Source organism: Osmerus eperlanus, chromosome 11 (genome assembly GCF_963692335.1).
Source record: "Osmerus eperlanus chromosome 11, fOsmEpe2.1, whole genome shotgun sequence".
Taxonomy (NCBI): Eukaryota; Metazoa; Chordata; class Actinopteri; order Osmeriformes; family Osmeridae; genus Osmerus; species Osmerus eperlanus.
This window is the reverse complement of record NC_085028.1, coordinates 14789719-14810956: the sequence shown is the minus strand read 5'-3', so window position 1 is coordinate 14810956 and position 21238 is coordinate 14789719. Positions and strand designations below refer to the sequence as shown.

The 21238-nt window shown below is 45.7% G+C and overlaps 1 protein-coding gene and 1 long non-coding RNA gene across 2 annotated transcripts; both read left to right on the top strand.

Moving 5' to 3' along the window:
* Positions 1-244: 244 nt before the first annotated feature.
* Positions 245-6677, top strand: LOC134029567 (uncharacterized). The gene is made up of 4 exons (XR_009931643.1): positions 245-624; positions 2915-3004; positions 3607-6429; positions 6586-6677. It is a non-coding gene; the product is annotated as an uncharacterized LOC134029567 (long non-coding RNA).
* Positions 6678-7140: 463 nt separating this feature from the next.
* Positions 7141-15325, top strand: tada2a (transcriptional adaptor 2A). The gene is made up of 15 exons (XM_062473253.1): positions 7141-7296; positions 7888-7994; positions 8082-8141; positions 8370-8461; positions 8590-8747; positions 8953-9041; positions 9406-9478; positions 9590-9653; positions 10476-10519; positions 12589-12699; positions 13184-13255; positions 13421-13553; positions 13848-13891; positions 14338-14417; positions 14731-15325. Exons 1-15 carry the CDS (start codon positions 7272-7274, stop codon positions 14914-14916), a joined length of 1338 nt encoding a protein of 445 aa, XP_062329237.1. The 5' UTR covers positions 7141-7271; the 3' UTR covers positions 14917-15325.
* Positions 15326-21238: the final 5913 nt, after the last annotated feature.

Genomic DNA, 21238 nt, shown 5'->3' with positions numbered 1-21238 from the left:
AATATCTGTGTTTAATCATTGGTGTTCGACTGTTTGCATCTCATTTGACTCAGTTACTGCTTGATCATGGGAGATAAGGTGATGCTGGGACTGTAACTCTTTACTGCTTCAGGACGAGTCAGACCGGCGGGTCTGACTACCTTTGGATATACAACCCCTGTTCTAAGGCCCCATTGGAGAAGTACGTGAGGGAACAATCCAGACGAGTTTTGACCACAGTGTGGGAAAAAGGCTGTATTTTGTGTCTCTATCTTTTCATTTTCAGAAACAACCTTGAAACCGGGTGGAGACGGCACCCGAGCAGGTGGGACGCATAGGCAAGAACAACTCCCTGCTGCACAGGAGAACAAGCTCAACCCTCTTCTTCTACTGAAGGGAGTAGTTACATAAGCATTGGGACAATGGGTTGGATCTTCCTGTTTAATATTAACACACCCTGCAAGGCAAGACTTCACTTCACAGACGTTCCTGCCCGGAAGTACTGTACTTCTGAACCAAAGACTTCATCTGTCTATGACTTTGATTAAAAACTAGGATAGTTTAGGATATTGGGGTTGGTGACTGAACATGGCAGAAGATCTTTGTGAGGACTAAGCCAGAACTGAACTTCACAAACTTGACACGGTAAGAAATTGTGATTACTTCTAAAATTCTATGTAAAATATTCAATTTTGTTAGGTCGCCAGTGAAGAAAACATAGGCCTACATGTCTTCAGCACCACAGTTTTACATTACATTTACATTTAGTCATTTAGCAGACGTGTGAGTACAGGGACATTCCCCCGAGGCAAGTAGGGTGAATTAACAGCCGATTTCTTAACCGCTCAGCCACCTGACTCCTGAGTTTTACTCAGTTTAGACTAAACTTTTAGTTTTAAGATAGTTTACTTAAAAATAACTTTGACAGAAGAAAGAAAGGAGTGGCTAAGGCTATGTACGCAGGTAGTGAGGTAGTGACGCAGGTAGTGACGCACATAAACAGCGCCATTTTGCCAATATCAGACGCATTTAACATGGGAACGTGCTTCTCGAAGAAATCGGAGGTAATGCTTATTTTTTCAAAATATTAGACTAACAGTGCGTTCACACTGCAGCGTTTTTTAACGCTCTGCATCGCTTGCCTTCCCACAGTACACCACGCTCGGGGGCGTGTTAGACAAGTTAATACAGAGTTGTAGTTCTCTAAGGTCACTGTTGTAGTCATGGCCAAGCGTGCAGATTTGGGTTAATGTACTCACAATATCGATCAAAATACCACTTTTACACAACATTTATGTAAGTGCAAGATTTTACTAGTGCAAGATTACAGTAGAATACATGTTACGCCACCGGTCACTCAACCAGTCGTTTGTAGGCTGGGCTAGCGAGCTAGCAGTGGCACAGAACAGTCACGTAATGTGACGACTACATTTAAAAGTAGGCTATAAAAACACACTAGGAACAATGACGACATCGGCAACCATGCACCATGCATTATTAGTTTAATGTAATCTTTAAATTCAGGCTCGTCACATTAGTAACTTTGTTCTGAACAGAACTGGGTGTGCAGACACATACGAAAAGTTTCTCCTCCATCTTGAAATTGTCAAACCTAGAAATGTTTACCATGACGAACAGTTGCTACGTTACAAGAAACAAGAAACCAATCCGATTGGCCAACGCTAGCGTTTTCACGCTCCTCATTTACATAAAGTTGAGAAAATCCAACTTGCAACGCTCCGCTCCGCTCCGCTCGCCTTCCCACAATGCCCTACGCGAGCGTCAACGCCTGGTTTCATTGAAAATGAATTGGAAGCCGACGCCACGCGCCGCCCGCTCCGCTGCAGTGTGAACGCACTGTAAGGACTTCTTGTGTGTCATGGAAATTTTGGAATACAGTTATAATGTGTGTGTTTCATATATGAGGAATGTGTTTTAACGGAAGTCTAAAGTTGATTAAGATTCAACCCATTTGGTAGAGATGCCATTTGCAGTTTTATAACTAGGAGACGTGAAGTCTAAGTGACGGGAAGTCTGGGTGATCTGAGAGGGTTCTTGTCACCTGGGGAGGAAGAGACAGCTGGTCTAGAGACAATGTGGATTCAACTGTATTGTTATTGTGATCTGCTGCTCTGACCCTTCCTGTTGCATTGAGTGGGGTTAATCAAAAACTTGTTTGAAGTGGCCCGCACAAAGGATTGTGGGTCAAATGGTACAGAGATGTACTGTTTCAAACTGTCACTGAATTGAGTAAGCCAATCATAGACTTGATTACATTGATGGATTGACCTTATAGAATGCCATTTGATCTAACGTGTATATAAGGTAGCGTTTGTGATTGTTCTTCATCACTCTGGCGAACGACCTGTGGCTAGCACCTCCTTCGTTAGACTGATCACAAAGTACTTTGTTAAATCTTGATTTGTACAAGCAAAATAAATTTATTGTAACCGCCATCTCTTGACTATTCAAATCTACACAGTGCCACTGGAATTTTTCCATATCATGTGCTCATCAACGTGAGTGTGACACACCATGTGAAATACTTCTTCGGTTTCACGAAATGTAAACCATCAGGTCCCATTAAAAAAATATATATATAATCTGAATCAATCTCTTATCTCTCTGCCCTGACAATCACTTTGTGTATCCCACACACACACACACAGTACAGGGTACTATTCCCGCAGCACTTTGCAGGTAAGGCGGCCGCCTAGGAAACACACGTGCAGCGTACCTGCAGCGTTAACTAGGTTGTCAAAAAAACGTGTTACGTCGTGAAAGAAAACGTCCTGTTTTCTCCATTTCATTCCGGTCTGCCGGCAAACCCCACCCTACCACCTTAACTAACACATTTTCTGCGGGAAACCCTGCAGTATGATAACTGCTACTTGATACAACTGTACTTTAATAACTATACTTCATTGTGTTGCAGAAACCTATCCAGTGTGAGGATAATCGAGAGCCAAGAGAATATTGGGTTGTGTCTGATGGCTTACACCATGCACACGCACCAACATCTACGGTAGTTTTGAATTGCCTATTGTAAACACATTGGTATTAGGCAGGCAGGCACCAAGCAGTAAGTAGACAAATACAGCAATATCACACCCTCGTCGACCACTTGGGTACCTGTAAAGTTTTGACAATTTACATGACTGAGCTGTCAGATTATTTTAAACAGGAAGTAACCATAAAGTGTTTGAAATCATTTGCACATAGAAACCAACCATATGACCTACGTATAACCTCTGTAGAGGTAAACATAAGCATGACCCTAACCAAACTGGGTTTCTATATTTGGAGAGTGCCTTCTTTGGGTACCTGGATGCAAATATCTGAAAAACATATATGCTCTTTGAGTAAAGTGACTATATGTACTGGTTTAGGCCTTGTGTTTTGAAAGGGTGTGATAATAGGTACATGCTTTAGTGCAGGCCTCAAGTGAGATCTCAGAGGTGCTTGTGTCAGATCCTTAGCTTATTTGGAGTAGGCTAGGTTAAAGGGACATGGGTACATTTTGAAACTGGCTTCTCAGAACTTCAGTGTGTGCTGTAGGCTTAAGGGTCTGCTCTTGATCAAATTCTAATAAATATAACCCCGATTTCAAATCCACTTCCTCTTTAGGACAACCAACATAGGGCCGTCCCAGGGACCAATCAGGGCCATCTTCTACCTCACAACGAAGGAACCTGTGCTTCCCAGGGCCCAATCAGGGCCATCTTCTACCTCACAACGAAGGAACCCATGCTTTACCTCAAACACACCAGTGATGGTCCAAGCTAGGGGTCGACCGATTATCGGCGTGGCCGATTATCGGCAGTGGCATAACGACATCTCTGACGTTCATAACAAACCAAACCGTTTAAAAATCGGTTGAAAATTGTGCAAGTTATGGTCATTTAAAAAGTACATGTAGCATCAACACAATGTTATGGGTGAGCGAGTTGACTGTAGCAAGATGGCCGCCATGTGCGGACGTTCCACTCCGTTGTCCGGCAACGCGGACGAGACATCTACCCTTCATAGCTATGGCCTACATCCTCTCCATAGGGACATCTGTCAGTTCATGGTAGTATATGGCGACTGTATCGAGAGATTGAAGGAATCGAGTGACGTCAAGTCCTCGAGAAGTTAGTCTCACAATCGTCATCAATTTGATAAATAAAGGTTATGTGACAAAGTTTTCGATGTGCAAGTGTCAAAAATATGTTATCATATATCTTGTTGTATTATAAACAACGTAACGTATTTGCTACTTTACATTCATAAAATTTATTTTTAGGTTCGGATAGCATTCAAATTATAAGCTAGGTAAGAGCGCTGCCCCTCAGTGTATGAGATCGAAACCGCTGACCTCGTTTTAGTGGAAGTATATGCTAAATGAATACATTATTATTTGATCATGTAGACTAGCGGCTATGGTTTTTGAACATGCTTTTGCAACCGGGAAAGGGATGGCCACATTTGAAGGCTGGCAAAACAAGACAAAGATGTATGTGCTTGTGTAGCCTTACTCTCTCACATCTCACATCTGTATCTAGGCCTATCTCTGTCTATCTAGCTGTGGCAATCTGTATCTCTGGCTCTGTCAATTAATGTATTCTATAGCGTCCGTAAATATGTCTCCTCTCTATAACCTACGAATATTAGTGATTTCGATGTCTTTTAAGCGTTTGAAAAAAAACGCAATTCCTCTCGGATCCTATTCATAGTTTTCAGTCACGTGACATCCGCGGTGACCTGGAGGACAGAAAGCTGCTGGCAATGGCGGCTCAGACCGTTGAGACGCAGAAAAAGGCGGCAAATGCAGCCTATACCTTCCTACGTTTCTTTTGATCACCTCTTAGCTAAAGAAAAGGAAATATATGGACACAAACTGCAAGTGTTGGGCACTTGCGATCCATATACAGCACCCGCTGCTGTATTTCTGCCCCTAAAAACCGCAAGGTTTTATGTGATGACTGTGATATCATTACCTACTGTAAACTAGCTAGTGCTAACCCCTCTCTCTCTTAAACAACTGCTAACTATTCAAACGGAAAGTCAACTTTCCTTTAATTTTTACAACCTCAATTCCCCAAAAGTTGGGATGCTGTGAAAAACGTAGCCTAAATACAAACAAAGGACCAAATTAGTATGAAAAACCAATCAGTCTTAACACAAGCCTCACACATTGTCTTTGTTTAACATTCTGTTGAATATCGGTGTAATCATTTAATTACAAATGCATTTTGAGTTTAATTGTGTCTAACACAACAACCCAACTATTTAGCTAACTAGCTAACTTTCACTGAAGTTGGTCGCCTCGATACACAACAAACTATTACATAAAGATGTGTTTTAAAAAAACACATCTTAAAAATACCATAATTAATATAGGCCTACCTGTATTCTTGTGTTTAACTTTACAGGCAGGCACCAAGCAGTAAGCAGACACATAGAGCAATATCACAAAATTGTGATATGATGCCACCAAAAGCTACCTTGTCAGCTTGTCATGTGGGCTCTAGTGGGGGGCTTTGTCTGATTGTTGTGACAACATAATTCGGTCAATCTCTTTATATTTACATAGACCTAGATATTTATATTTAACTCACTTCAAAGATAATATATGGATATTCTTTTGTTGCAGACACTGTCCAGTGTAAGGCCATTAGAGAGATCCCGGAGTTTGAGCTTGTCTATGATGATGCTCTACAACCACCAACCCTCACCCTCACCCTCTTCGACCACTTGGGTACCTGTAAAGTTTTGACAATTTACATGACTGAGCTGTCAGATTATTTGAAATAGGAGGTAACAATAAAGCGTTTGAAATTACTTGCACATAGAAACTGACCTATGTAGAGGTAAACAAAAGCATGACCCTAACCAAACTGGGTTTCTATATCGGGAGTGCTTTCTTGGGTACCTGGAAGCAAATATCTAAAAAACAGCTTCAAGTGAGATCTCAGAAGTGCTTGTGTCAGATCCTTAGGTTATTTGGAGTAGGCTAGGTTAAAGGTACATTTTGAATTGGCTTCTCAGAACTTCAGTGTCTGCTGTATGCTTGGGGGTTTGCTCTTCATCAAATTCTAATAAATATAACCATGCTTTCAAATCCATTTCCTCTTTAGAACAACCATCTGGGGAGTCAGGTGGCTGAGTGGTGAGGGAATCGGGCTAGTAATCCGAAGGTTGCCAGTTCGATTCCCAGTCATGCTAACTGACGTTGTGTCCTTGGGCAAGGCACTTCACCCTACTTGCCTTGGGGGAATGTCCCTGTACTTACTGTAAGTCGCTCTGGATAAGTGTGTCTGCTAAATGACTAAATGTAAAATGTAATGTAACATCTCCAGAGGGCCGTCCCAGGGACCAATCAGGGCCATCTTCTATCTCACAACGAAGGAACCTGTGCTTTACCTCAACCGCACCCGTGATGGTCCAAGCCAGTTGCTAATTTAACAAGTCAGTGCACATTCCAAACAGGTTTTGCTGCTCGTAAAACTACACAATTGTTGTCATAGTTTGATTATCAATGAAGCCCTTTAAATGGATTCTACTGATGACTGCATGCTATAGCCTGTGAGTTTACATACTTTTTCTGTTTCTGGAATTTTTCAGAAGACCTGCAACCTTTTCCAGTTTTGTCCTACTACAGTTTTTTTTCCTGTTCAATGTCTAATAATAAACTTATTTATTTGTTTTTATGCATATATTATGTTGATTGGTTTGTTTTATGAAAGGATTCGAATTCACTGACATGTTTACTGCCATCTATCAAGAAATGTTTGACCTTTGTGGTCAAATTTGCATTGAGGTTTTTCAACACCCTGTATTTTCGCCCGTCTGGTTAGCTCTAGCAAATCCCACATAAGTAGTTAGCTCAGCGGTACAAGTTACTTACCAGTCGGGGGTCAGGTTTTCACCTGATATAATGTGTACCCCCTCCCATAACATGCAAAGGGTCTGTCCTGCCATCATGTGTGTTAGTGGGGAAAACATTATATAAGATGCTTCTTTTGGTTTGTTTTTTCTTCAGTTCAAAAGCTGTAGTAAAAAATACATAAATAGGCCTTTATACAGAACAAGTGCTAACTGAACAAAAAATTTAAATTAAACCTTAGACCGACGGAATCCCACTCCCGAACAGTAGGTGCCGGTAATGCACCTCTCAATGCCATTACACTGGAAAGAAGAAGAAAAGAGGAGTCTAGGCTAGCTAACTGACTGCATATCAACAAGAGCCTCCAGATTGTTGTCCATCTCTTAAACCTGATTACTGTAGTATCTAGCTACTAATTTTTCTTATGGACCGTTTGGCATCCTTTGGAAGTAAGTACACGTGAGATTGCAAAAGAGACATATTCAAAATAGAATAAAAACTACCATAAAATAATAAAAGTAGTAAGTGTGAAGCGACATTCCTAGCTAGCTAGCTCTACCTCTTTCAGTGAATTAGCTGGTAGTGAGTGGCTAGCGAACACTTGTATGCGTTTAGCAAGCTAGCTAGTTAGCCTAACTAGATATCAGATTTTGGCTACTGGTACAGTAACTCAAAGTTTCTCCGAAGCTTGCGTATTCTATTGCATCCGACGAGAGCACCCGTGCCGTGCCGCCAGTTCAACAAGATCACGAATATTTGTGGTAGCTATGCTAGCCAGCTTACTAGCTTTATAATCAGTGCAATAGTTGTTCATTCAGCTTGCCTTGTTATGGTTATTGCTTGTGCTGTTGCAATAGTGTTGTAGCTAACTAGTTACAGTATGTGAATAACGTCATGGTTGGTTTATTGTTTGTCAGTAACTATCTTATCAAGTATGAAATCTTATGATCTTTTTCCATTTTACTATACAGTTACAGTCATTCACTAAGCCATCATGAGTTTGTAAATAGCCAATTCATATTTTTACAATCTTCCTTAAGATGATCCATTTGACAAGCCGTCTTGTCGAGGCTGCTCATCCTACCTCACTGAGCCTTACGTCAAGTGTGCAGAATGTGGACCATCACCGTTTCTACTCTGTCTTCAGGTCGGTTGGCTAACTTTTTGATCCCAGCAATCTAGCTGCTTGTCCGAATCTCTTTACTTTAATTGTTTATTAAATTATGAATTTCAGTGTTTCACCCGAGGATTTGAGTACAAGAAGCACCAGAGTGATCACAAGTATGAAATCATGGTAGGAGGAAGCATGCTAGTCATAAGACAAGGTCCCATTTATATATTTTCTGCTCTAATTTAGAGTACAGTATTACATTTCATGTCTCCCACTAGTAGATGTGTTGTGATTGTTATAGTGCATCTTTATTTTCATGCATTCTTGCATTGTAGATATTTTAGCTAAATCAATTGTGGATAACCAGACTTCCACAACGGTGTACCGCTGACATGACGTTTCTCCATATAGACCTCTGACTTCCCTGTGTTGGAACCTGGCTGGACAGCACTGGAGGAGATGTCCCTGCTGGAAGCAGTCATGGACTGTGGTTTTGGCAATTGGTAAATAAGGGCACACACACACACACACGCATACCTGTTGAGCAATGTAACCTATTGGTATTTGTAAACACTTTCTAGATTCTTCTCAGATTGAAACCAAATATTATTTGGGGATTCTGACTACCCAGGCAGGACGTGGCGTATCAAATGCGAACCAAAGGGAAGGAGGAATGCGAGGGCCACTACATGAAGAACTTCATCAACAACCCCCTGTTCTCCTCCACGCTGCTCAGCCTCAGACAGATGGAGGAAGCTCGCACGGCCGACAGCGCCATCCCTTTTAAACGTCAGTACGCACGCCCAGCATCTCTCCACTTGAGAACTGCCCACTGATGAGACCCTGAAGCGTTCACTTCCTGGGATGATGGCTTCATCAAAATACAATACATGCGAAATTGTACGCCCTGTTCCGCTAATACACGGCGGAGGAAGGGATCATACCTGGCCTATGCACACAGGACAATATACTATTTGTCTGTCTTTCATCCTAGCCACGGATGATCCCCCCAGACCCACGTTTGACTCCCTGCTGTCTCGAGACATGGCTGGCTACATGCCTGCCAGAGCAGACTTCATGGAGGTGAGGAGAGCTGTAACATTCATTCACATTACATTTAGTCATTTAGCAGACGCTCTTATCCAGAGCGACTTACAGTAAGTATAGGGACATTCCCCCGAGGCAAGTAGGGTGAAGTGCCTTGCCCAAGGACACAACGTCCTTTTTGCACGGCCGGGAATTGATCTGGCAACCTTCTGATTCCTAGCCCGATTCCCTAACCGCTCAGCCACCTGACTCCCTGACTCCCATTCGACACGGGGAGGCCCCAGGAAAATCAGACAACATCTTCTGAAGTCTCCCTGTCCTTGTAATACCTGATGAAACACTTGAATCCGGTGCTCTCTCAGTGACTCATTCACTCCTGTTCTCCATTGCCCCCTTCCAGGAGTTTGACAACTATGCTGAATGGGATCTGAAAGACATCGACTTTGTGGACGATGACTCAGATGTGTTGCACGGTGAGTTTGATCTTCCCAGGGAAAGAATGCAGGCTAACAGGAAAACATTATGTGCACTGTACTTTTGAACTAGGAAATACATAATAACATATTTTCTCTGGTTTAATCTAGCTCTTAAGATTGCAGTTGTGGATATATATCATTCAAGGTTAAAGGAGCGACAACGCAGGAAGAAGTAAGTTGATCATTGTAATGTAATGGCTTTAGTTCATCACTAGATGGCCTCAGATGCTATCTTATTTACGATTGCCGTCTTCTACAGGTTTAGCTTGGAATTTGCTTTTTATCTAGGACAAGTCTAAATCAATAGAGGTATAGATATTAGTATTTCTGTTAGATGGACACTTTTTGTTGAACTGCTGTCACCCAAATATGTCATTCCACTCATCTTATTCCCCTCTACCTCCTTAGTCTATGGTAGTGCTGTCAGTCTATGAGAGTTCTGTCAGTGTATGAGAGTTCTTGAGAATGCTATCCCCAGTTTCTGTGGAAACCCATCCATCAGTAAATCACCATTAACGAGTTGTCGCTCCCAGAACTCTCTGGTATGGCATGTAGTGCAGCTGTGCTATGTTAGCTGGCTCAGCCCACTAATACCCCGGTCCCCCCATCCCCCACCCCTCTGGGCCTTCTTTTGGCATGCTACCTGTCAAGATGCCCCCCAAGATGGTAACATGGGCTGAGGCCCAGAGCAAGACTCCCTGGTCTGGAGGGCACCAGGTTCACAGGTGGCCACAAACACCATTTGCTCTGTTTCACCGCCACTGTGTCAAGGCGCGTGGTTTCACCCCCCCTCCCTTTCACCCCCCCTCCCTTTCATTTTCACCGAATCTAATTTGCCATCTATCTCTGCTGGCAGGTATCTGGGGGGGAGGGGCTTATAGAGGACCGAACCTATGATCTGATCCTCGTTGGTTGCATGTAGTCTTGTATTAAGGACTGTGGAGTAGTTAACTGCTCGGTCCAGTCCGAGTCTAATGCCGTGTGTGTTTTGCAGGGTAATCCGGGACCATGGACTGATTAACCTGCGCAAGTTTCAGAGTGAGTGTGATCCAGAGCCATGGCATTCCACCACCAGACTGGATATGAATGTAGTGTTTCCATGGTTTCATAAGCAATAATCCTCACCAGTGACCTATGTGATTCCAGGGGGACTGGAGTGTGGTGACTGACCTCATATTTACGATGGAGGCTCAAAATAGCCCAGTGGCCCAGCTTGCGTGGCCCTGCATAATCACTTCAATATGAAAAGAACACTGCAGGTTTAATGACCAAATAGATTGGAGATTTGAGTTTTTATTGATCCAGTCCTCTCCTTCTGGGTCAGGTTTCATCAAGACTGTTAATGTAATCTCTCCAATGCCTTTGTTTTATTCTAGCTGGTTCGAAAGCCAGAATCTCTTCAAATGTGTTCCCCAAATTGGTTCCCTCTTCTTCTCTGACCGCTGGGTGCTATCACCGGCGCTGGGTGCTATCACCGGCGCTGGGTGCTATCACCGGCGCTGGGTGCTATCACCGGCGCTGGGTGCTATCACCGGCGCTGGGTGCTATCACCGGCGCTGGGTGCTATCACCGGCGCTGGGTGCTATCACCGGCGCTGGGTGCTATCACCGGCGCTGGGTGCTATCACCGGCGCTGGGTGCTATCACCGGCGCTGGGTGCTATCACCGGCGCTGGGTGCTATCACCGGCGCTGGGTGCTATCACCGGCGCTGGGTGCTATCACCGGCGCTGGGTGCTATCACCGGCGCTGGGTGCTATCACCGGCGCTGGGTGCTATCACCAGGTGTAGCTATGTGGAATAGGCTATGTTTCGGGGGGTGGAAAAGGACACCCTTATGTTTTATTTATCCATCCACCAACCTCCATCCCCTTATCTGTCTCTCTCTAGTCTTTCAAGACAAAAGAGAACCCAGAGTTGCCAGCGGAGCTGCAGCCTTGTTGTCATGGAGACTGCTGAATGTGTGTGTGTGTGTGTGTGTGTTTTGTCCGCATGTCACATGATAATGGAAGCCGTGTCCAAGCCTGGGTGGCTCAGTGTCGTGCCTTGACTGATGTTATTGCCAAAGGCAGTTTGACCAACATTTCCATTTCCCTTGTAGGGCATCGGCCCATCTCGAGACCACCGGCTGCAGTCCATCGCTGTCACATTGACATAGTCTTCTGCTCTGTTCAGGAGGAGATTAACTCCAAAGTCTTTTTTTGTTTGTTTTTCTTCCTCCTCCTCCTCTTTTTTTTTTTTTTTTTTTGCTGCTGATCTATTTGTGTTTCATCAGTGGGCTGTTAGGCCTTCACACTAACACCCTCAGGTAGCCATGTGCAGGACCAAACATTCAGTCTATATTTTAAACTGTCACTCTACCTTACCTTTTTAAATGTTGCCTTTTTGGAAACAATGTGCTACGGATTATGCAGACAGCTACAGAAATTACAAGACAGACATCCGTGTACCGAACAAAATGAACTCATCTTTCATGGGTGGCATCTAGGGAGTTTGGCTGAGGCGTAGAACCTCTCCCCTCACACCCCCGTGACAGCTTTCCATGTTGGATCTGACACACCGCCTGTTACTCAGCAACAGTAGCGATGCTTTGAGGCACGAGCTCAGCACAGACTCATGGGGGGTGGAGACGCACTGAAGGGGGGGGGGGGGGGGGTTTGGGGGGAGTGAATGAGTTAAGTTCTGGTGAAATGCCCAACGTAGGCTCTTTTACCCAGTTACCAGCCACAGCAGGATGTCTCTGTTGGTTGGGTTAGATAGGCGACTTTTTCAAATATTTCCAGGCACTTTTTAATCCCCACCCAGTTCTGTTCCTATCCGCACTTACATGGGTTATATAATACAGCTCTCATGTTATCTAATTATAACATGTCTCGTGTTATAATACAGCTCTCATGTTATCTAATTATAACATGTCTCGTGTTATAATACAGCTCTCATGTTATCTAATTATAACATGTCTCATGTTATAATACAGCTCTCATGTTATCTAATTATAAAATGTCTCATGTTATGATACAGCTTTCATGTTATCTAATGGCTCTCCTTCCTCATGCTTTCTGTTCAATTGTGTGTGTGTGTGTGTGTGTGTGTGTGTCTGTCTGTTTTAGTTCTAGAACGGCGCTATCCAAAGAAGGTACAGGACCTGTATGATTCTATGAGGCGCTTTGCCAGGGTCATGGGGCCCACGGAGCACGACAAGTTCATCGAGAGTCACGCATGTGAGTGTTTTGTCTTGTGCACACGCATACATGCGTACAAGGACTCTTCTCACAACACGTGACGTTCATCCCGTCCTGGTCCGGTACATTCCATAAAGCGGCCACGCGCGAGAACGTGCTTTTGGGTATTTTGAGTAACGGTAATCTCATCGCCGTGGTAATTAGTCTGTCAGATTAGCTGCCGCACTCCCGATGCAGAAGATCACGTGACCGCGCTCCTCTGTGTGTCTGTGTGCGTTCTGGAAATGGGAGAGAGGAAGACACGTTCTGTCAAAGACCTGGCACTTTGGGCAGGTGCTCCAATAAGGCTTTTCAGTTGTCACTGCTGAGCTAGTGTCTGATGTTCGGCTTCGACGTTGGGAAGCACTGATCTAAAGAGCCGGGAGAGTTCACGCGTCTCTCCTGTCCGCCTGCCTGTCTGCTTGTCCTCGCCAGAGATCGGCCGGTCTCGTCCTTCTTTAACGCAGCGCCTTCTCTCTTCCAGTGGAGTTTGAGCTGAGGAGAGAGATCCGCAGGCTCCAGGAGTACAGGAGAGCAGGGATCCAGTCCTTCTGCAGTGAGTCTGGCCTGCCTTGTCGTACAACCCTGTCACGGTCACCGTCTCACACACTTAGCTGTCCCCTGCCACAGCCCACTCTGTTTACTGAGCCAGCCTGATGCCCTTCCAGCGGCCCTCGTGTCACCGTTGTCGTCTTCCCCCCCCCCCCCCCCCCCCCCGCAGGTGCCAAAGTGTACGAGCGGGTGAAGCGCGTACGGGAGGAGGAGCGCAGGAAGAGGACCATGCTGTGTGACGTGCTGCAGTACATCCAGGATGGACGTGCCTGCCAGCAGTGGCTCAGCAAACAGGCCGCCATGTAAGACCCCGCCTCGGGCCCGTGAGACCCTCCAGCACCCTTGGCCTAACCTAGCCAGTCACGCAGCCCTCTCCTTTTTTGATGTAGAGCCTCCCTTATTAGTCGTCGTCCCCCCCTTCCCCTCCTATTTCTGGCGCTTGGTGTTTTTTTTTAAGTTCTAATTATTCCCCTTGAAAAGACAAAATCCAGGCTTGTTTGATGATTCACCCTCTCTGTAGACTGAGATCTCAAAGTGATTAACTAGTGTGTGTGTGTGTGTTCCTCTAGTGACACTAACTGTTGTTTGTCACACAGTGACGCTGGCATCACTCCTGTTGTCACGACCATCACCACGTCAGGTAAGGCTTCTCTGGACCTCTCCTTTCCCTCCTCTCACTCGTTCCCTCCCTCTAGACCCCCTTCCCTTCTCCTGCCTTCCCTCTGCTCTCCTCTCCCTCCATTCTCTCTTTTCTTGGCATAGCCTGAGGCACAGTCAAGTTAATGTATTCGGAGAGATGCTCTTCCATAAATATTCTCAACAAACAGAACCGCCATGCATATTTATGTATGGCCTTTTCTTCCTTGTACTCTGTGCCATTCCTTAACATCGATTGTAACAGGACACTGTAAACACGGTCCAAAATCGCCATATTCACACCATTTTCCCTTTGTAAATATTGGTCTACCTCGACAAAAGGATAAAGAGGATTTTGTCAAGCTACGTCGTCCGTCAATCTGTTTCAGTATGTCTTTCCGAGCACCCTGTTAACAGCTGTTAACACCCAGTGTGCTGGCTCTTCCTCAGCCACAGGTAGGAGAAGCGCCCCTCCCCTCAACCTGACTGGCCTGCCCGGGACAGAGAAGCTCAACGACAGGGAGAAGGAGGTACGGTACTCAGGGACCGCACAGAGGACAACGAAAGCCCTTGGGGGGTCGCCGAGTTACATTTAGATTTAAATTTAGTCATTTAGCAGACGCTCTTATCCAGAGCGACTTACAGTAAGTACAGGGACATTCCCCCCCGAGGCAAGTAGGGTGAAGTGCCTTGCCCAAGGACACAACACAATTTGGAACGGCCGGGAATCGAACTGGCAACCTTCAGATTACTAGCCCTAACCGCTCAGCCACCTGACTCCCTACCCGAGTTAGTTTGCTACCACGAGAGTTTGAGTGTGTGATGGTGTCTGTGTGCCCGCAGCTGTGTCAGGTGGTACGCCTGGTGCCAGGGGCGTACCTGGAGTACAAGCAGGCCCTGCTGAACGAGTGCCGGCGGCAGGGAGGCCTACGGCTGGCTCAGGCCCGGGCGCTCATCAAGATCGACGTGAACAAGACGCGGAAGATCTACGACTTCCTGATCAAGGAGGGCTACATCAACAAGGCCTAGCGGGCGTACTGGGGGGCACGGCAGGGCCGATCGGCCTGCTCACCACCGCTGTGTTTTATGCCCATCTGACCGTGGTGGAAACATGCCTTTGTGTGTGTGTGTGTGTGTGTGAGGAGCGTTGCCAGTCGTCGTCCGTTTACGGTGTCAATTCAGGTGTCACGTCTTGCCTTGTATATTTGTTTCGTTGGAACTGACAAGCAGTTGACTCTGTACAGCCCCTGGTTGTCAGTTACTCTGGAGCCAATGTGAAAAGAGGATGTATTTATTTCTCCAGCAATAAAATGTTTGTGTAAAGTGCTTGACTCAATATATTTTAGCAAGTTACTGGTGGAAAATTGGTATCCAATTAAGTCACAGAAGGATGAATAACATGCAAATGCATAACTGCAGTAAATAAAACGTGTGTGTATATGTTTACATTTCGTTTATAGTCACTAAATATCTGTCCTTGGACTTTAGTAACCTGTCACACCACAAATATGAAACCATGGAGACGAGTGATGTAGGGAGTGGGAAGGGTCAATCTCATCATGAATGTCAATGCTGAGTTGACCATGTCAGCATTTCCAAATAGCCATTACAGGCATCTTGTTTAGCTTCAGGTGCTCTCTCTCCCCTCCTTCTATCTCTCTCTTATCTCCCTCTCTCAACCCCTCTCTCCTTACTCATTCTTCTCTTTCCAACCCTCCCCCCCTACCCCTCTCTTTCTCCCCATCTCTCCAAGCCTCTGCTCTCTCCCTACCCTTCCCCTCTCCCCCCTCTCCATCCCTACCCCTCTCTTTCTCCCTCTTTCCTCACCTTTCCCTTCTCTGCCATCTCCGTTGATGAAGCTGGCGTGACGCGGGAGAGCTATGACTAATCCCAAAGCAGGCAGGCAGGCAGGCAGCCACTGGCCTCAGACGGGCTTATCAGAGCGCCGTGGAGCAGCAGCATCAGCCGTTGCTAACAGCCTGATGAGAGCTCCAGATCCCATGTTTGATGATAAGGGGAAGACGGCATTGGAGGAGGCTGGGAGCCGGGGAAGAGGGCTCAGGTCATTGGAGGAGGCTGGGAGCCGGGGAAGAGGGCTCAGGTCTGGAATGTGCTCTTTTCACACGGGGATGGGGAAGCCAGAAATTCATGTCATGTTTTACCTTGTGAAGGATCTTGTTTTTGTGGTACTAGAAGAACATTTTATACAAATATATTATAATATATAAACATATTATTTGTGTTTTGCTGCCGTTAAAGATGGGCTTACTATACATACAATTTGTTTAGTCCCTTGCTAAAGTTTAATCCCTCCCCCTTGGTAATGTCCGAGTCTTGAATATGAATTTATCATTGCTCCATTATACAGATCCTGATTCAATAAAAATAGACTATGAACCCATACTATTCAGGACGTAGCAAAACATTGTAAACCCATTACCCCACAAGACAACTTGTGAGGTTGTGGATGTGAGGGTTCAACTGTTGAGTTGTTTCCCTGCGAGGGGCAGGGACATGTAGCTGCAGATCTCGTTGCCACGGGCACACGTGAGTCGGTCTCCAGCAGAGATTCGAAGGCCACCTTCTGGTGAGAAGATGGAGGAGTGACGATGAGGTGAGAGCTTCAGCTAGTTGTCATGGGAGGGAAGTCAGGAAGGCGTTTACAGTATCAGGACATATGAAGCCTGGATTGTTTTTTATCTGTCTAATGAAGTGGGAATATATATGTTTTTTTACTGTTCGTTTTCTGAGACCAATGATGGAGAAAGCACGTTGCTGATGGTCAACAAACACTGTTGATGTACGCATATGTACAACCACTCACCCACATACCCAGTTCCCCGCACGGTGACCCCTAACCACCAACACATGTAGTGGCACGCCCCCCTCTCTTTGTCAGTCTGGGCTCGGCCAGTGAGGCAGAGTGAGCAGACAGAGCAGATGTTGGTGTCAGTGCTCTGCATGTGGGTAGGCGAGTGCCACTTCTCACCTCACCCACACGCTATCCGCTCAGACGCGCTTGAACCTCCCTTTTTCCCCACCTCTCTCTCCTGCTGCAGCTCCCTATGAAGGTGAATGAGACAGACTTCCTGTGAAGGAAACTCGACCTGTGTTAATTTATTTAAGTGCCACGATAGGGTAGTGGCAGTGGATGGATTGGAAACCTAATTTGAAGACTATTTGCATTAATGATACTTTACATTTTGGTTTGTTGGACTACGTGGCCGTGCCACTCCATGTGCTACACACACACACGCACACGCACATATTTCTTATGTTTGTGAATCTATAAATACAGTTCATAGGATGATAGCACACAGAGACGTTGATGTCAATGTCAAGTCAACCTTTCAATTGGGTTGTTTGCTGCAATTTCTATGGTTACACAGAACTATTTAAAGTACAAGTAGTTTCCTGAGGGAAACTATTGGTTTAAAAGCAGACACTTTTCAGTGTATTGATTTTCAACCTAAGTGTTTCTCAATGAAAAGGGAAAAATACATTTCCTTCCAGTTGGCTGGGTAAACAAACCCATGCTTGGCATTTCTCCCACAGCTCCTGTCTGTGGTGTCCTGCTCCGCCACTAACACAAGCCATTGGCATTCCCTCCTCCCTGTCTCCTCAGCCATTATTTCCAGGCAGTGATTAACACAGAGGTGAACCTGTCTTCCATTGTCAACACGCTGGGTTTCCTTGACAACCAGGTCTCTGGCATTCTGGAGCTGAAGTCTGAAAAGAGGATTGGCCGTCTAGAGGAGGGGCAAAGGGGGGAGCCGAGAGCAACGCACAGGCGCATGCACACACACACACACACACACGCACTCCTCCTCACCCTGTTGCTCATACTCATCTGCCGGGCAGAGGAGTCGTGACTAACCAGAGCAGAGCGCAGAATTGAAGTCTGCTGTAGCGCTGACCTCCCTCTCCTCCCATCCTCCCCCCCCTCCTCCCATCTATCCTTGTACGTGCTTCTCCTCACTGAACAGCTCATGCACAAGAGCAGGCTGTTGCATTCCATTCTACACACAATGAGACACATCTATCACTCAGTACGTTTGCTCAGCACATGGACTATTGTCCAAAAAAAGATTTTCTTCACTAAAATTATTTTCTTTACAGGAAAAACCCAGCCAAAGACTAAGCGTGACAATGAAAGATGCAACCTTCACTGTGGCTGTTTGAAGCTGCCCTGGCATGGCAGGTCCACTGTTCTTGCGAAGCAGCAAATGTGTTTGTTTGATGTGGGAGTTGTCTGGATCAGAGTGACAAGGAGACTCCATGCGAAGCACAAGCTCGCCCGCCCCCCTCACATGTTGCTACAGCAAACACTCAGATCCCAGGTCTATTTACTGCTGTCACAGCTGGAGGGAAGGAGGAGCCTGCAGGATCAGTGGCAGTGCTTTATTTAGCACCCCCCCACCTCCTGAAACCCCAGGACCTGCACCTCCATTCTCCATCACTGACCACAAAACACTTTCCACATGCCTCGTCTTGCCACCTCCATGCCAAAGGGCGGATCGCATCGATGCACCCCCCCCCCCCCCCCCCCTAACATGAACGCCAGAACAATCTGCAGTGGCTCGCTCAAGTTCAGGCAGGGGTTGCAAGGCTGGGTGACGACGGTGTGGGGGGGTAGATCTGCCAGGAGATTTATACGGCTTCATCTGACTTCATTCAATTTCACAAGGAATAATCAGCAATCAGAGTACTATCAGTGTGGAGAAGCCATGGCAGCCTGGAATGTGTGTGTGTGTGTGTGAGGAGGGAGGGAGGGGAGGGGGAGGTCGAGAACAGGAGAAATACCTCTGGAGGAACAGGTCTTACTCAGCCTGCACTAAAGCCTCTTGTACCAGTCCTTCTATTTCTGATGAAGCTCTCGCACCAGGACTCTGAAATGGGTTAGCTGTCATGTTCAACATTCCTCCATGAATAGTTTAATTAGATAGAACCTAGCCCTAATGCCATGGATTGCATTCTTGATTTATTAGTTAGAAAGATTTCTCGTCTTCATCGACTAGCCGCGCATTAGCATTCACAGCCAGAGTACCATTCACAACCAATATTCACACGGTCACTGAAAGCCGGTTACAGTACCCCCTTATGAAAATATGCCTGTGAACCTCATCTGCGATAAACAGAGCATCGTCTTACATTTACGTTTAGTCATTTAGCAAATGCTCTTATCCAGGGTGACTTACAGTAAGTACAGGAACATTCCCCCCCGAGGCAAGTAGGGTGAAGCGCCTTGCCCAAGGACACAACGTCATTTGACGCAGCCAGGAATCGAACCAACAACCTTATGATTAATAGCCCGATTCCCTAACCGCTCAGCCATCTGACCCAGGATGGTCTTGAGCGAACCGTCTGGGTCGTGTGCTGCGGTTGCCACCCACACAGTCGGGGCAGCAGGAATGAGGCTACAGGTGAGCTGTGTAGTTGTGTGGGTGACAGCGTAACTGCACATGTATTTTAAGCCGCCCTTGCAGACCGTAGAACCCTATTAAACAGCAGCGTTTCACTGGGAAGGCTTCTGACTCATCTGACATTTCAGACTCACTTCAGTCCCTGTTCCCTGCAGCTTCTCTCTCTCTCTCTCTCTCTCTCTCTCTCTCTCTCTCTCTCTCTCTCTCTCTCTCTCTCTCTCTGTCTGAGGTTCAACGTCTTTCATTCTCTATCTATTTCTCCCCCTGCTTCCCCTCTCCATTGCATTTCACTTTGCCATTCATCTCTGCTCTGTTGTCTGACATTACTGTGTGCTCCATTGACACCCCCTTCGGCCTTCTTCCTAAGAATTCAACTAGCGATTTGTGACCAACAGTGACACATACTGTGTGGCATAAGATTACATACCTGTCTCAACAACATATCCTGCATGGAGAAATATGACACATACAGACATTCTACACAGGAAATGTACAGATACCAGAACGATGATGGGTTCTCCATTTTCTGTCTCCCCGCCTCGGGCCCTGATCTATATCGTCATGCCTCTCCACAGGTGTGTGGAGTGTTGCTGTAGTACAGCTAGGTAGGCCCCAATTTGTTTCCACATGATTGAATTTGGTGCTTATTATCGTGGAATATAATTAGCAGCGATTCAGGCCTGGGACTAGATGTTTGGTCGATATGATAATATCCTACCCTGCAGGATCTCTTTTGAATAGTACTAACTTTAGCAGAATGCTTTGACAATGGCTGTGTTTGGACACCGTACGTCACAGGGGTTTTAATGCGGATTTAGTGCATTTAATTCAGCTGTTCTCCATGAGTTCTGTGCTTGTTGCTGGGGAAGGGCTGCCAGGGGTCATGTATGGTCAACATATCCCTGCGACGGCATTAGCACAGTATGAACTCGGGCAGTAAATCAAACAGCTTACTCACAGGCAGGGAACTCAGAGGTGTGCTGAATGCAAGCCAATATAACTAGTGGCATGTTACTGTCCTTCTCAGTGACATGAATATAAACTTGTTTTTGTTTTTCTTGTTGGTGTGTTGCCTCGTGTTGAAGCTGCATAAGGTGTTGTGGTGTTAGGTGTTATGCTAGATTCCCTCTATACAATGTCTGAGGAACTATCTGTAGGACATTGACACAGCTCTTTGTCATCCTGACCATTGTTTCTTGTTCCATCTCTCTGGGTTTGATAAGTTAAAGACCTGTAATTTGAGCACATGCCTACCCTTCTGGGGGTTGGAGGAGTGGGGTGACCGGGGGGTGGGGGGTGGAGGTGGAGGGTGGAGGTTCGCTCCAGCACCATTCATAGTCATCCCATACTGATTCCTGTCCACGGTATCAGGTGTTCCTCTGACCTTCTTGGACTTTGTTTCTTTTGAAACTCTGTGGGCCACAGCCACTCGCTGTACTGGCGAACACCAGGCCATTGTGTGACCCTGCATGAAACAGCAGTATGGCGTGAAATTAGTGCCAGGAGAGCGAGCTCTGTAAAAACGATTTGTAACTTGCAAAAAAGATTTGTGTCTCTGTAGAAAATGATTCGTGTACTTGCAAAAAAAAAGTTTTGTGTCTCCGTAGAAGAAGGCAAGATTTGTGTACTTGCATAAAAGATTTGTAACTTGCAAAAAAGATTTGTGTACTTGTAAAAAAAGGTTTTGTGTCTCCGTAGAAGAAAAAGATTTGTGTACTTGTAAAAAAAAAGTTTTGTGTCTCCGTAGAAGAAAAAGATTTGTGTACTTGCATAAAAGATTTGTAACTTGCAAAAAAAGATTTGTGTATTTGTAAAAAAGACAGACGAAAATGTCCAATGATACTAGACACAGAAATGGCTATATTTGATTGGCTTAGATGGTTTTGGGAGCATTGTTCCCGCCTTCTTCTACGGAGACACAAAACTTT

Bases quoted from the DNA above. Each gene is read 5' to 3' on its own strand.
- tada2a (XM_062473253.1), top strand. From the start codon at position 7,272: ATGGACCGTTTGGCATCCTTTGGAA. The intron at 8,462-8,589 runs GTAAATAAGGGC...CTGACTACCCAG, and splicing joins GACTGTGGTTTTGGCAATTG to GCAGGACGTGGCGTATCAAA. The intron at 13,554-13,847 runs GTAAGACCCCGC...TTTGTCACACAG, and splicing joins CTCAGCAAACAGGCCGCCAT to TGACGCTGGCATCACTCCTG.